General features: G+C 37.8%; 1 protein-coding gene across 2 annotated transcripts in view; it reads right to left on the bottom strand.

The window, feature by feature from the left end:
• Positions 1 to 16,979, bottom strand: part of LAMA2 (laminin subunit alpha 2) — a 621,494-nt gene that overhangs the window by 105,624 nt on the left and 498,891 nt on the right. For both annotated transcript variants that reach the window (XM_073022454.1, XM_073022455.1), the window contains exons 37-40: positions 16,649 to 16,859; positions 8,566 to 8,682; positions 7,421 to 7,584; positions 5,963 to 6,101 (exon numbers count right to left, since the gene is read on the bottom strand). In XM_073022454.1, the coding sequence (XP_072878555.1) occupies positions 5,963 to 6,101; positions 7,421 to 7,584; positions 8,566 to 8,682; positions 16,649 to 16,859 (631 nt within the window). The remainder of the gene's footprint in view (positions 1 to 5,962; positions 6,102 to 7,420; positions 7,585 to 8,565; positions 8,683 to 16,648; positions 16,860 to 16,979) is intronic.

Genomic DNA, 16,979 nt, shown 5'->3' with positions numbered 1-16,979 from the left:
ATTTCACTGTGATGATTAATATTAAGAGTCAACTTGATTGAATTGAAGGATGCAAAGCATTGTTCCTGGGTGTGTTACAGTGCCTACTTATTGAGTGACCTGAAAGGCCGCCAATTTTGAGTGGGCTCTGCAACAGGTCCAGGCTGCTGTGCAAACTGCTCTGCCGCTTGGGCCATATGACCCAGCAGATCTAATGGTGTTTGAAGTGTCAGGGGCAGACAGGAATGCTGTTTGAAGCCTTTGGCAGGTTCCCATAGGTGAATCACAGTGGAGGTGTCTAGGATTTTGGAGCAAGGCCCTGCTATCCTCTGCAGATAACTACTCTCCATTTGAGAGATAGCTCTTGGCCTGTTACTGGGCTTTGGCAGAAACTGAACGTTTGACTGTAGATCATCAAGTCACCCTGCAACCTAAACTGCCTTTCATGAACTGGGTGCTTTCTGACCCATCTAGCCATAAAGTTGGGCATACACAGCAGCCCTCCATTGTCAAATGTAAGTGGTATATACATGATCAGGCTCAAGCAGGTCCTAAAGGCACAAGTAAGTTGCGTGAGAAAGTGGCTCAAATGCCCATGGCCTTCCCTCCGGCCACCCTGCCTTCTCTCCCCGAGCCTGCAATGATGGCTTCATGGGGAGTTCCCCATGATCAGCTGACAGAGGAAGAGAAGACTGGGGCCTGGTTCACAGATGATTCTGCAAGATATGCAGGTAGCACCCAAAAGTGGACAGCTGCAGCACTGCAGCCCCTTTCTAGGACATCCCTGAAGGATAGTGGCAAAGGGAAGTATTTCCAGTGGGCAGAACTTTGAGTAGTGCATCTGGTTGTGCACTTTGCTTGCAAGGAGAAATGGCAATATGTGTAATTATATACTATTTCGTGTGCTGTAGCCAATGGTTTGGCTGGATGGTCAGAGACTTGGAAGAAGCATGATTAGAACATTGGTGGCAAAGAAATCTGGGGAAGTGTTATGTGGATGGACCTCTCTGAGTGGCCAAAAACTGTGAAGATATTTATATCCTATGTGAGTGCTCACCAGTGGGTGACCTCAGCTGAGGAGGATTTTAATAATCAAGTGGATAGGATGACTCTTTCTGTGGACACCACTCAGCCTCTTTCCCCAGCCACCCTGTCATCGCTCAATGGGCTCATGAACAAAATGGCTATGGTGGCAGGAATGGAGGTTATGCAGAGGCTCAGCAACATGGACTGACCTGGCTGTAGCCAAAACTGAGTGCCCAATTTGCCAGCAGCAGAGACCAATACTGAGTCCTCCATCTGGCATCATTCCTCAGGGTGATCAGCCAGCTACTTGGTGGCAGGTTGATTATATCGGACCTCTTCCATCATGGAAAGGCAGAGGTTTGTCCTCACTGGAACAGACACTTATTCTGGACATGGGTTTGCCCATCCTACACCCAACGTTTCTGCCAAGAGTACCATCCGTGAACTCACAGAATGGCTTATCCACTGTAATGGTATTCCACACAGCATTGCCTCTGACCAAGGCACTTACTTTACAGCTAAAGAAGTGCAGCATTGGGCTCACGCTCATGGAATTCACTGGTCTTACCATGTTTCCCATCTTTCTGAAGCAGCTGTATTGACAGAATGGTGGAATGGCCTTTTGAAGTCATAATTACAATGCCAACTAGGTGACAATACTTTGCCGGACTGGGGTAAAGTTCTGCAGAAGGCTGTGTATGCCTTGAATCAGTGTCCAAAATACGGTACTGTTTCTTCCACAGCCAGGGTTCATGGGTCCTGGAATGAAGGAGTGGAAGTGGAAGTGGCACCACTCACCATCACCCCAAGTGACCCACTAACAAAATTTTTGCTTCCTGTTCCCACAACATTATATTCTGCTGGCCTAGATACCTTAGTTCCAGAGGGAAGAATGCTGTCACCAAGAGATACAACAATGATTCCATTAAACTGGAAGTTAAGATTGCCACTTGGCCAATTGGGACCTTCCTACCTCCAAGTCAACAGGCTAAGAAGGGAGTTACAGTGTTGGTTGGTAATTGACCCAGAATATCAAGGTGAAATAAGTCTACTATTCCACAATAGAGGTAAGGAAGAGCATGCGTGGAATACAAGAGATCCCATAGGTCATCTCTTAATATTACCATCCCCTGTGATTAAGGTCAATGGGAAACTACAACAACCCAATCTAGACAGGACTACAAATGGCACAGACCCTTCCAGAATAAAGGTTTGGGTCACACAACTAGGTAAAAAAACATGACCCGCTGAGTGCTTGCAGAAGGCAAAGGGAATACATAATGGGTAGTAGAAGAAGGTAGTCATCAATACCAGCTGTGACCACGTGGCCAGTAGCAGAAATGAAGACTGTAATTGTCATGAATCTTTCCTCCTTATTCAGCTAAGAATATGTTTGTGCATGTATACACTTGTACTGGGAAAATATCTTCATTTGCTTTCTTTTTCCTTTATCATGTGACATAAAATTTATTGACTTCATGTCAGCATTTAAGTGTTGTTAACTTTATGTAATAGCATTTAGGTTATGGATTAGTGTGCTTCCGATTGTACAAGGGATAGCTGTATTCTGTTAGGTATAATTATGACATTATTATTGTCTTTATTTGGAGATTATGAATGATTTCGGGAGATGTGTATAGTTTCAAGTTGACAAGGGGTGGACTTGTGATGATTAATATTGAGTATCAGCTTGATTGGATTGAAGGATGCAAAGTATTGTTCCTGGGTGTCTCTGTGAGAGTGTTGCCGAAGGAGATTAAAATTTGAGTTACTGGACTGGAAAAGGCAGACCCACCCTCAATGTGTGTGGGCACCATCTAATCAGCTGCCAGTGTGGCTAGAATGAAAGCAGGCAGGAGAAAGTGGAAAGAGCAGATCTTCTGACTCTTCCAGCCTTCATCTTTCGCCTGTGCTGGGTGCTTCCTGCCCTCAAACATCACACTCCAAGTTCTTCAGCTTTTGGACTCCTGGACTTACACCAGTGGTTTGCCAGGGGCTCTCAGGCCTTCAGCCACAGACTGAAGGCTGCACTGTCAGCTTCCCTACTTTTGAGGTTTTGGGACTTGGACTGGCTTCCCTGCTCCTTAGCTTGCAGACGGTCTATTGTGGGACTTCATCTTGTGATGGTGTGAGTCAATATTCCTTAATAAACTCCCCTGTATATACACATCTATCCTATTAATTCTGTCCTTCTAGAGAACCCTAATACATTCATCAGTTTTAAAAATCTGATCTGGTAGATAATGTAGGCTTTGAGTTTATCTATGACCTGGAAATGTTTTAAAAACATCTAATTCTCTGTTATTTTAGAGTCTTATAGGATCAAAGCCACTAAGATTAGAAAAAATTACTGGATGTCCATACTCCATTTTGATTCCATTTTATGAGTGACATATCTCCTTTCTCCTTTTCCTTGCACCCTCTAGAGAAGTACAAAATGAGATATTTTCTTGGAGATTATATGTAGGAAAACAAATGCTTTATAGTACTTTCCTCGCCTAACACCAATAGAAAAACAGTATTTGTTATTTCATGATGTCTAAGTTTTTAAAATAATATTTCATTCTGATATTTAAAGAAATTATTTATGTAAGACAAGTAGCTATTACTCTTTACAAAATAATACTGCACTACAAACAAATCATATTAGCTGTCTCCTGCTTATAAAGGATCCACTTCCTTCTCACTCATATTTTCCTTTTAATGTGATTCTTGATTGTCTATGTGTGTTTATATATAGAAGACAAGTAAATTTTGAAAAAACAAAGTTGATTTTAAAGTATTGTCTTAATTATGCTTGGATGTTATTTCTATCATTTCTTTGCTTCTTTTCTTATAGTATTTTCAATGCTTTTTTTCTTCTCAAATTATCTGACCTCCATTTTCTTCATAGTGGTCATTGGTTGCTTTTTTATTTGACCTTTTTCTTTTCTCCTGCAAATGTATAATTTGTTTCTTTGTTTTTCTTTTTAAGTTATTGAAAACATTCTTCCTTCTTTATAGGGCTAGACTCAAATGGGTAGAGGACTCTTCTATATTGTTATGCTTTGAACTCTTAAACTTAATAATAACACTTAATCTCATTCTTCTCTGTTGATATATAGCTTATATATCAGATCTTATATTTATGGGATGTTAGTCCTATCTAGATAATTACTCAACTTAATGTTTTTCAAATATATTTCTTTTCCAGCAAAATAGAACTATATTATACTGATCTATTAAAACTAAAATTTTATTTATTCTGCTTATGAAAAACATTCCAACAAAATTTCTAGGACAGATCATCTTTTTATTTTCTGATAGTCATTTAATGAATCAGTGATTCTCTATAGCACTTATTTTGTAATTTTTCAGACATTTAATTATTTTTAAATGATTGTGGAAAGAGAGAAGGAATAATGATAACCGCGGACATGATATAATGCGTTACAACTCACCATCACTCTCTGTTTGAGGTTGGTTAGCCTACCATGCATAAGCATGGGTGGTAAGAAGTAAGTGCACACTTCATGTTGGCAAAAAATGATTTTTCCTAAAGGTATTAAATTAGGGTAAAATTAAACAACTCCTTAACATAAAATGTTACAATAAATTTATAAGGATGAAGCAATTACTATAGCAAATTTTTATTGGTATAAAAGATTATGAATAGGCATAAAAGGTGTCAATTATAATGAAAAAAATCACTTATTCATTCATAAGTGCCTACTATTTGCCGGCACCATTTTAGGTGCTGAAAATAATCATACAATAAAAGAGGTGAAATGAAAATGGTGAACTTGGAAATTAGGGTCTTTAAAATAGAAAATTATCTATCAGAAGAAGGACAAAAATTTAGTTTAGATTTGAAAAGTAGATTCATTTTGAAAGGATAACTGAACATAGAAATGCTTCTGCAATGATCATGCCACTGCTTTGAATAAGAAGTAAACAGAACATATGGTGTCAGTAGAGCTCGCTCATTCAAGAGAAACCAAAAACAGTACTAATTGCTCATAGAATGTGATGTTTCATTATGACCACAAAATGAACCTGCTAGGACTGTGGTATCTCTAATATCCCTGAAATCCTAGAAAGCATTTTTGCCCAACACCGAAGCAAAGAAAATATTGATCGGTTTCTTTAACACCATTGCTTATGTGTACTTCACTCACAGTCAGATGTCCAATCAGGTTTCCCCCCAAAAAAATTCTCATGTGTTTGGTAGGTTCTATGTGAAGCAAAATAAATGATGGTTCTAAACATTTTATTCAGGAAGATTCCTATGAGATTTTTTTAAAGCTGAAATACTACTACCAACTTACTATCACACAACTTTTTTACAAAATGTTGCTTTACATGTAAAGAATAAAGATTTGTCACCATTGAAGGCATTCAAATAATGTGATAGAACTTGGAATGCCCAAACTCTAAAATACTTGTTCCAAATATATTATGAACAATGACTGTAAGCAAAGGTTAAGAGCTTTTAAATTCATAAATTCATAAAAATTCATTAATTCATAAAAATGGTATAAATTGCTTAAAAGCATATGATCCAGTATGTTTTATAAAAAGTGCATTTTATAGCCAAACTTCATATGTAACCGACTTGTGTGTGATTATATGCAATGTTTTTTTTTCTTTTTTACTAATGACATTTGAGATAATGGTGATAAAATTCCCTATCCAGAGTGTTCTCTTTGTCTGTTTTATTTTGTGAGTTGGTAGCACAAACTTGCTTGGTGTCTGTGATAATTTTAAGACCTTAACAGTAGTAGTGGGTGACTGACAAAAGAGTTCTGCTATAATTATAGCATACTGAGAATTTATTTTAGGTAAATTTTAAAAGAGGTCTTCAAAAATAACCCAAAACAAATATGCCAATTTACTGGGATTTTCCAGACTGACTTACATTTGAAAAATTCAAAAAGGTTGACTTCCATTCCCAGCACATGTGCTATTTGTTTCTTACCAGTTTCGTAGCTTCATGTGCAAGATCTTTGGCTTCTTTGGCAACTTTCTCAGCTTCATCAATATAGTCCTTAATATTGCTGTAAGCTTTGAAGGCTGCAGTGGCATTGAAGGAGATGTTTTTAGCCTCATCAAGGATTCTGGTGGGATGATTCAAAAAAAAGAATGTCAGGGCACTCAATGGTACTTAAGTGAAGAACATCCCAATTATTAAGAAATCTGGCTTCCAAATGATCATGGCCAATATATCTAGGACAATTCCAAATCACAGTGAAGTATCTCCTTATTATATTGTCTTGTAGTTTTCTACAACCTAAACTTATATTTCTAAATAATTCAGCTATGAAATACTACCAACATATCTTAAATACCCATTGCATCCTCCAAAAGTCTCTGCAACCATGTACTCTAGCAGGTGTGTGATATGAGACAGTTCTTTGTTTGTTAAGCATGCTGTGAGATTCGGAGCACTTCTTCTACTGGGATTAATTTCACAAAATCTTTTTGGGATAGCTGCACTTCCCAGAGGAGACTAAATGAATTTCAGAAGAGTAAATGGCCTGTTTCAGGCCAAATGACCAATATGTCCCCAAGAAAGGACTTAGAACTTGGATCTGATGATATCTAACTTTGTGTTTCATCTACCACTCACCCTTCATTATAAAGTGGCAAAAGTTTGACATAAAATAAAATGATAATGCATACATTTTCCAAGGTCTTCAAACATTAGTATTTTTTCTTTGTAACAGTAAGTATTAAGTATGAGAAAAAAGCCTTGCATGTGATGTAGATTTATTTGGGCAAATTATTCTTGGGGCTAATAGAACCTCTATTAATTATGACAATCTCAAAATTGTGGGAGAAGTGTATCAGTTACACACAGAAGGCTGTTTGTAAGTCAAATATATACTTTCCTCTTTACTCTCCCTTCTATGACCTATGTAATAATCCCAGCTAGAATAAGCTGATATTTTACAGTAGAAAATGTAATATCTCCCTGGAGCTTAAAAGAGGAAAAAAAAAGACTTAAAGGCTATGTATGGGACCACATTTTCAAAAGCCACCCTTTTAACAATAAATTGTTTTGATTGCATTAGAAACATAAAACTGAAATTTGAAACAGAATGTGTTTTTATATGTTATTTAAAATGCTAATAAGGCAACCACTGTGCTTTCTAATAAAGAACAGAAAATAATTTTTTCTAAGTGTAGCCTAGGGCTATGTTCATTTCCTACTAAGCCATATTTAAATCTACTTGTAACTTAGACTTTGATGCTGCTCTAGCAGAGCTTTGCCCAGAACCTCCTAATTAAGCCTGTCCACAGAAAAGCCATATAGCTAGTGTGTTCATAGTTAACAGAAATCAGGATTTGAAAATGATTCTGTACCATTTATGCTAGTCAAAACCTTTGGACAAGCATCAAAATACACAAACATTTCCAACAACAAATGACATACCCATCAAGGACAGCAGATGAGTCATTCAACTGAGCTGCGTGGCTCTCAGCCTGGGACACCTTCTCGGCAAGCTTCCTGTCCTTTATTTCTTGGGAGAGGTCATCTATTTTGTTGTTAAGCTCCTCAGACATAGGTGGCAATTTAGTTTGGATGTCTTCAACATACTGATTTGTAGAGAAGAGGGCATTTTAAGCAAGTGAATTCAAGCCTCCTCTCTTTTACTAATTTCTCTATGAGACATAACTACACATGTTTGTTTATTTATTTATTTATTTTTTGAGACAGACTCTTGCTCTGTCGCCCAGGCTGGAGTGCAGTGGTGCGATCTCAGCTCACTGCAACCTCTGCCTCCCAGGTTCAAGCAATTCTCCTGCCTCAGCCTCCTGAGTAGCTGGGATTACAGGTGCCTGCCACCACACCCAGCTAATTTTTCGAATTTTTAGTAGAGACGGGGTCTCGCCATGTTGCCCAGGCTAATTTTGAACTCCCGAGCTCAAGCAATCCGCCCGCCTCGGCCTCCCGAAGTGCTGGGATTACAGGCGTGAGCCACCGTGCCTGGCCCAAATGTTCAGTTTTTAAATGAAACTTCAAACTTACTAACATAGCAGAAAGAATAGAGAATTAAAGTCATTATTTAATGAAATAGACTAGGAAATTTAAGAAACCAACTTACACCAAGAAAAGCCTATCTATTTAAACAATGCCACTTCATAGTTATACATATCATTAGGATCTCTTAGGCCATTTGCATTTCTATGACCACATATCACTCTATGTAATGCATTATACATTACATGTTAAAAGCCTGTTTGTAAATTTACATTTCTCTTTTAACTAATGTTATATAAATATTGAAGCAGATTGTAAGTGCTGCTCTAGGAACAAGAAATGTCCTTCATCGCTGTGGACAAAAACAGATTTGTGTGAAGTTTGAGTACCGTCACACAAACACTCATGTCCACTGGGAGAACAAAGTGATATTCCAGTTGTCACCAATAGATAGGCATGGTCACAGCAGAATAATGCAAAAATAATTTTATCTCTACAAGAAAACAAATACTAGTATTTGCTTATATTACTGAGCTTTCTCATAGGCTCCCATTTACTCATTATCATCTCTCTTTTGAGTTCTACCAAATACTCACGTCTATGATGGAGTTGATTTCATCTGCAAGACGGTTGGCTTCATCGAGTATGTCATCGCCCTCTTTTAAAGTGTTCTCAATTTGTCGTTTCCCACTTTCAACAGCCTCCTTCTTTTTCTGTAGACCATTACAAACAAGACATTAAAACTGCGTTTTCGTAAAATCCTACCTACCCCTGTATTCCTGACTTTCCTGAGCTGTTTGAATAAAAGCTTGGCAAAAAAGGTACGTCATGTTGACAATGTGGCTAGATGAGAATAATATAAACTACTTAGCCAGTCCTTCAAGAGTTCTTCTATGTAGAGGCTTGTACAGGTTATTTCTCCTTCTCATTGTGAGAAGGTCATCCAAGCGAAGAAAAGTTATGCGATACTAGTTGAGGAATTAAAACTACTTTAAAAGAAAGATAGAGTATCCATTTCTAACTAAAATGTAAGTGCTGAATAGTTACATTGGTACTACATATTGAATTCTAGAATCTATATACAAATGAGTACTTTGTGAGCATAAATGTAAACAGATGTATTCAATGGGAGTTCTGTGAAATTTGAAGTGAGATTTTTAAGGAAACTTAGGGAAAGTACTTTTTAAGAAATAGAGAAACTATCACATGGAAGAATCAACCTAATGGACTGTTTCATGGGAGAATAGATTATAATTTTTCTTTGGAACACATAGCTTGTCTCGAAATTACATGAAACTCAATCCTGGCCTAAAAGAGTAAAATTAATGAGAGACAAATATTGCTATTTCTCGATTTGGGGCATATTTTTTACTTATTTTATTCTTTATACTTCTGATTCATTCCTATTCCTGAAATCACCATTCTACCTATAGATTTAACTGCATCAATTATAATTTTAAGCTTCGACCACTAATAGGCTTTTTCTATAGACAATAATGCTAATTCATTTAGATCTCAATATGTGCCAGACAGTTTATAAGCATTTTGTTAGTCCAACTCTTTGGATCCTATGTTGATCACTTTTTACATAAGTGGAAAATTGAACAAGTAAAGGGCAGTGGTCTGAATGTTTGTGTCCCCTGATAATTAATATGTTGAAATCCTAATCCTCAAGGTGATAGGATTAGGAAGTGGTGCCCTTGGAGATGACCAGGTCATGAAGCAGAGACTTCATAAATAGGATTACTGTCCTTATAAACGAGACCTGAAGGAGCTTGTTCATCCTTTCACCATGTTAGGACACAGTGAAAATGGTGTCTATGAATCAGAAAATGGTCCTTCATCACACATCAAATCTGCCACCACTTTGATCTTGGATTTCCCAGCCTCCAGAACCATAGGAAATAAATTTTGATTGCATATAAGTCACTCAGTATTTGGTCTCTTGCTATAGCAGCTTAAATGAACTAAGACATTAAATGATTTCCTTAAGGTAAAATAGTACAGTGTGGTTAAGATTTAAACCCCTGTCTACTTAATGATAGATCCTGGGTCCTGGACTATGAAAATACTATCTCTTCTATTATAGAAATCACACTTTTAAAATTTGCACTGGGCTAGTGCTAATTTCATACCCTTCTTTCCTTACCTTCACCAACCAAATCAGTATGTTGCCAGGTACATACATCTAGTTCCTGCCTCTAAGACTTTGCACTTGCAGATCTTCCCACTATGTGCTCTTCCTGCTCTTTGACTTGTTTCCTCCCTCCATTTTGGTAACAGCCACTCCTCTGATTACCTATCTAAAATAGCACCCATCCTTGTCTCAATCATTCTCTGTATACTAGGGCACAGTGATTAAAAGCTACTTCCAAGTGACAGCCCTCCTGGTTTCAGATCCCAGCTCTGCTCACTCCTAAGCTATGAAACCTTAAGGAAGTAATTTAGCTTCATATAAAATGTTTAGTCCCTCGCTACTCAATGTGCAGCCCATTCACCAGCAGCATCATCCACACCTGGAAGCTCATCAGAAATGCATAATCTCAATCTGTTCTTAGGAACTACTGACTTAGAATCTGAATTTTAACAAGAACCCCATGAGATTGACAGACATTGTAAAATTAGAGAAGAATTAGCTTAAAACACTGCCTGGCACACAGTAACACTGTAATTTTAATTATTATAATTACCTTATTTTGTTCTTAGAACTCATTTATCTGAATTGTATTCTTTAGAGTGGTCAAAAGCTATAGAAACATAGATAATATTATTTTCTTTTTTATATAGATTGATTCATCTTGATTACTTTTGCCAGGAGTTGCTAAAAACAAAGATTATGTAATAAAAATCAGAAATACCAATGCATCACAGATACATGTACGGGGACTAGCAGAAAGGCACAGTCTGTTGAACTATACGTCGTTAATGAAGGACAACACATTGAATGTATTATGCAATATCATGCAATATACCATGTATTATGTATCAATAAACAATTTATGTATATCAGCCCTTGCATCCAAACTTTATGTTTGTATCTTATACTTGTTTATTGGTTTAGTGACTGTCTCCTGCACTGTAACACAAATTCCATAAAGACAGTCTTATGTACCACTATCTCTAGTACCTAGATGAGTTTCCTCAATAGATGTTTTTAGTAAATAAATGAAAATGGGTCAGGCATGGTGGATTATGCCTGTTATCTCAGCACTGTGGAAGGTCGAGGCAGGTGGATCACCTGAGGTCAGGAGTCTGAGACCAGCCTGGCCAACATGGTGAAACCTTGTCTGCACTAAAAATACCAAATTAGCTGGCTGTGGTGGTGCATGCCTGTAGTCCCAGCTACTCGGGAGGCTGAGGCAGAATTGCTTGACCTGGGAGGCGGAGGTTAAAGTGAGCTGAGATCATACCATTGCAATCCAGCCTTGGTGACAAGAGCAAAACTCTGTCTACAAAAAAAAACAAAAAAACCAAAAAAAAAACAAAGAAAGAAAAAAGAAAACGGAGTCAATTCCTGGGACTTGTGTTGGTGACACTTGGTTCATTCAGCTACCCCCATCACTAATTCAGGGGAAGTAGTGATATGTCATTCACTCTTCACAGACAACAAATGTAGGAACAGTCCCAACGTCCCTGATTACAATGTCCCTGATTACAAGTCATATCTTATCTTCCAAGGGTCTAACATTCTTTTACACAACTGCCAATTTTAGCCCTTAGCTTTTGTATGAACTGAGTTAAAGTATAGCATGTACAGAAACACAAGAATATTTTACAACGTGGCTTGTTCGAATTAATGGATCGAGGTAATTTAAAATGCTGTGCCACTGGAAACAGGGAGAATATTTCCACACGTGTTAATTGAAGAGCTATATATATTTTGATTTCAATAAAGTAGTGACTTAGAATCTTTTGTAAAAGCTCTAATTGAGTCACTTTAGGGAGTCAATTGTCATGCAAAGATCAAAATGTGCTTCTTATCATACTCGATCAGAAATGATGATCAAGAGGTTAAATAATTTTTTTTTTTTTTTTTTTTTTTTTTTTTTTTTTTGAGACGGGGTCTTGCTCTGTCACCCAGGCTGGAATGCAGTGGCGTGATCTCGGCTCACTGCAAGTTCCGCCTCCCACTTCCCAGGTTCATGCCATTCTCCTGCCTCACTACAGGCACCTGCCACCACACCCGGCTAATTTTTTTTTTTTTTTTTTTTTTTGTATTTTCAGTAGAGATGGGATTTCACCATGTTAGCCAGGATGGTCTCAATCTCCTGACCTTGTCATCCACCTGTCTCGGCATCCCAAAGTGTTGGGATGAGGTTAAAGAAATTTTGGAGGTGTCTTATTTTCAGATTAGATACTGATGGGTTCCAGCTTTGAACCAAGGAAAGATGGAAATTTGGAGCTCACAAATATTGATAAAAGTATAGAGTATTTGGGTTTGTTTTATGGCACTTTATTTACTGAAGAAAAATCTGTTTTGTCTTTGCTAGATACTGTTCTAGGATTTGGGGATGAAGTGAGGAAGAACATGTGTTCCTCAAGGCTTGTCTGGAGGGGAGATAAAATGAATGAGTAAATTAATGTATAATATATTCTTAAAGAAAGATTAGAGGAGTACAATAAAAACAAAGAGAGGGACAGATAGAAAATGATATAGCATATAAAATACCTAATATAGAAAACTTAGAGTATTTAAGAAACAGAAGGAAGGCCTATGTATAGGGAGAATTATTCTACAAAAAGTATGGCATAAGTATAATTGCTCAATGATTCTGTTTGGATATGAAGGTTGATTATATTTCTACTTTTAACTTGTAATCAATTATATCTTAATTTATTCCAGAGCTTTGCAAATTGAACACTTTCTTTTTCTTTCTTTCTTTCTTTTTTTGGTGGTGTGTTGGTGTGGTAGATTCTTCAGGAACCTGCAAAAGCTCTCTTACTGTCTATTCTTGTTTTCTTTTCTTTCTTTTTTATTTATTTATTTATTTTTTTGAGACAGGGTCTCACTGTCATCCAGGCTGGAGTTCAGTGGCATGATCACAGCTAACTGCAGGCTCAAACTACTGGGCTCAAACAATCCTCCCACCTCAGCCTCCAAGTAGCTGGGACCACAGGCATTCACCACTATGCCTGACTAATTTTTGCATTTTTCTATAGAGATACGGTGTCACCATGGTGCCCAGGCTGGCCTATGTAATCTTTATGTAGCAACTTACTCTTTACTCGATCCACACTGCCTTCTTTGGCAAGGTTATAATGGTAGATTTGGGGATAGACTGCTCAATACATATTCTTTTGCTTCACTGAATTATTCGCCTTCTCTCCTGCCCGTGAGGTCCCCAGTTCCCTTAGCCCTCTCCCCATGGCTGGAAATGCCTTTCCAACTCCATCACTATCTATGATCTGGCTCCAAATTCCAGCGCCTTCTCTGCTACAGACTTTTACGTAGCTTTTGAAAGTTTTTCTGCTATACTGAAAACATCCTAAGATCACCTTACACTTCCAAAGCTCTGTCTGGGGTTCCTGTTGCTCTGTCTTTCTTCCAATTCCTCTCCACTTCTGCTATGATGCTGTCATATTTGTGAAACTTTTGCTGAATCTCCCAGTCAATATTATCATAGTATTACGTAGAGTGAAAGGTTAACATGTCTGAATTTTTCAGAAGATTATAAGTTCTCTGAGGCCAGGAATCATTTCTATTCAACCTCAAATACCCTGGTTACCGACAGTACCTTGATATGGTAGGTACCTGACAGACGTTTAGATAAATATTATCTCAGCCTACTTTTCTAGCCTAATATCACACTATTCTCCAATACAAAACCATTTCTTCAGTTTAAGTGAACCACTCAAATTCTGCAACATTTTATTTTAACCCATGACTGCAATATTTCAATTGCTTCCTATAGCTGTCAGGATAAAAACCAATTACTTAGATTAGTCTCACAATGCGATTCTCTTAGAACTGAAGGTCTGCACTCTGCCTATCTTCTCTGTCTTTCTATCCCTTCAGTCGTTCACACGCAATCTTCTTTCCAAGCCTGTCAAACCACTGAACTTTCCCCCAAAATGTCCTTTTCTTTCCTCCATGCCTTTGTATATGTTTTTCCCAGCTTCTGGAATGTTCTTCTCTTTCTTCTTCTGTGGCCCAGTTCTTATCCTTTAGGATCTAGCACAAGTGTCAGGGCCTCTACAAAGATCTTCCTAAACTCAGGGGTGACTTAGACTCCCTCCTTTGCTTACCCCTGTGACAATTATGGTACTGTATGGAGTGGTTTGCTTATGTGTACCTCCCACTAAATACAAGTTACTTGAAGTAATCAGAGATGGTGTTTTATTGTTTATACCAGTGGTTCTCAACCTTGAGGCTGCATCTGAATCACTGGAGGGATTTTTAAAACACAGATTTCTGGGCCCCATTCTCAGAGTTTCTGAGTTGATCATTTGGGGATGGGGTCCGAGAATTCGTCTTTTTGAGAAGTTTCTAGGTCACACTGAGGCTGCTGCTCTGAGGGGCCTCATCATTGACACAATCAATTTTGGAGTCTAGCATGTTTCCTGAATGAATTAGAGGCTTGATAAAATTTTTAAAAAGAAAATTGCATACCACCTTAAAATAAATAGAAAGTTTTTGAGTTGGGTCTTAATTATATCACATTCATTGTGGGCACAGCCATAAAAGAGTTATTTATTTAAAATGCAGCTTACTATTCTACCAAAGAGATGGAATGCACCAGTTTTCTTCAACCTGTATAGGCATCAGATTAGCCCAGGGAGAGTGTTAGAACACAGACATGGGGCCACACCCCAGACCAGCCTACACAGACTCTCTGGGTGGGAGCCCATGAAACCTGTTGGCTTAACAAACACTCCACGTGATTTTCAGCCGTTTTGGCAGCAACCATGGTAATTTAAGCAACCATAAATAATCTATGCCTTATTCATATTAATTCAATTAGTTTATCTATTTTATCCAGTAACTTTTAAACAAGCCTTTAGTTAAGCGTGGCACATAAAATGAAAATCCAAAAAGGACCACTTAGAATTTCAATACTGACTATCCATAAGCTCCAGGCATTTGTAGGGGTGCCCAAGAATGATGACTTCTCGTTTTAAACATCACTAAAAGAAACGAATAGCTAAAGGTACTACTGACTGTGCCATGTAACTCTTCTTGAAATATTTCTCAAATACTTACTGTGCTTTCCACACAGGTAATTTTCATTTCTCAAACTGTTGCCATAAAATAGAGAGGTGCACCTTTGGGTAAGTCACACGGCCGGTGTGTCACTGAGCAGGGCGAATCATGCTGGAGCCTGTGATAGGACAGTGGCCCAGCATCCTGCCTCACAGGAGGGAGCTTTTTCTGGAATACTGCTAGCATGTCAGTAGACTCCAAATTAGTTAGGATTAGGTGACTCAGTTAAGAAAAAAGTAAGCCTCTTCAATCTTCTACCAGAATGACAAGGCTGAGTCCCAGAAGAGGGACCCAGAAATAAAATATATTTTAAAAAAAGTAATTCATCCTCTTACTACTTAATCCAAAGGAAAATAGAAATAAATAGATTTTTAAAATCCTGGTTCATTTTATTCAATTGTTACTGTCATTCGACAAACATTCCTACATACATACTATATGCCTGGGGGTGTTGAGTTACTGTTGTAGGTGAAATTATGTGTTAGAAGACGTATAGGTCTGCTGCTGTTTTCTGACCTGCTGGAGTCGGATACTTTGGAAACAGCAAAGGCAAATTTGTTTCTGGGGAGAAAGTTGTTATTGTTTAAATATTAATATCAAATACAGGTTTCTGCTGTTATATGTGCTGAATTTACTCTTAGGAAAAGTGGTTATTTACTATGTTAAGATTAAGAAAGAAAATGAAAAGAAGAAGAAAATAATAATGGAGGAATCTGTTTTAGTTCTAATTCCATCAGCACTCTTAAAAAGATAGAGGCTGCCCATAATTTCTTGAGTTGGGAAATAACTGTTATCTGTGTGGAAAAGGAGGAGAAAATAACTCAGACCTGATCTGTTCCTATTAGTCCCTTTTAAAGGATCATTTGCCTAGAACACAGTGCACAGAAAAAGGGGAACCAAATGTTTTCCAAGCTGTGGTCTCAATTCATTGAGCTATTTGTCATGTGCTTAGATTGAATTTGAAAGTGTAGGGGACTTCTATGATCTTTGGCAGCAAGATCTCTGAACAAAGTTTGTGAATTAGTTTGGGAAAGCTGCAAAATAATATGATATGAATATCTGAAGATACCCCACCTGCTATAGTATAATGCACTCATTGTAGATTTGGGGAACTGATGCTTACAGATGTTCATTGACTTGCCCAATTTTTATGTCTAGTTAGTGGCACAGTTGTTACTTAGACCAAGGTCACCTGACTCCCTGTAAAGAACTTCTTCCACTGTATCACAGTGTTCTTAAATATCTTCAACTGTTTAATTTATCGAAATTTTATTTGATACTTCGAGCGATGGTAACTGGTCATTAAAAACAAAACAAAAAAAGTCATTTCTTGTTCTGTTTCTTAGAAGTTCCCTTTCAGAGTTGTCACTTTTGATCTTCGTAAATGGGCATCAAGTAGAATAGCCCAGCCATGTTCAACACTGCCCCCACAGTCCCCAACCTTCTGAGATTAAGACAAAAGTGCTCCTAAGACTCACCTCCAACGCAGTCATGTTTCTCTGGTTTACTGCAAATAAGCGATTAGCTTCTCTGATTTTATTCGTGGCTTCTCTCAACAGGTCCCAAGCGTCATCAACTTTGTTTTTGTAGTCTGCCAGTTTTTCTCGGAGATCCTTCTCCATTTCTTCATTTTTTCCCCGGGACTCTCCAAACAGCTTCTTCACTTTTTTCAGAAGCCCTTCTGCAGCTCTGCAACCACCCCCAGCCCAATGATAGACAATGAGCTCATGTCACTGCCTTAGGGTTTATTGGTATTAAACAATGTTACAAAGAGATACTAACATGAAAAGAATGAAAAAATAAGAAAAC

This window comes from Chlorocebus sabaeus, chromosome 13 (genome assembly GCF_047675955.1).
Source record: "Chlorocebus sabaeus isolate Y175 chromosome 13, mChlSab1.0.hap1, whole genome shotgun sequence".
In the NCBI taxonomy this organism is placed as follows: Eukaryota; Metazoa; Chordata; class Mammalia; order Primates; family Cercopithecidae; genus Chlorocebus; species Chlorocebus sabaeus.
Note: the sequence above shows the minus strand (reverse complement) of the source record. Positions and strands in the feature narration are given on the sequence as shown.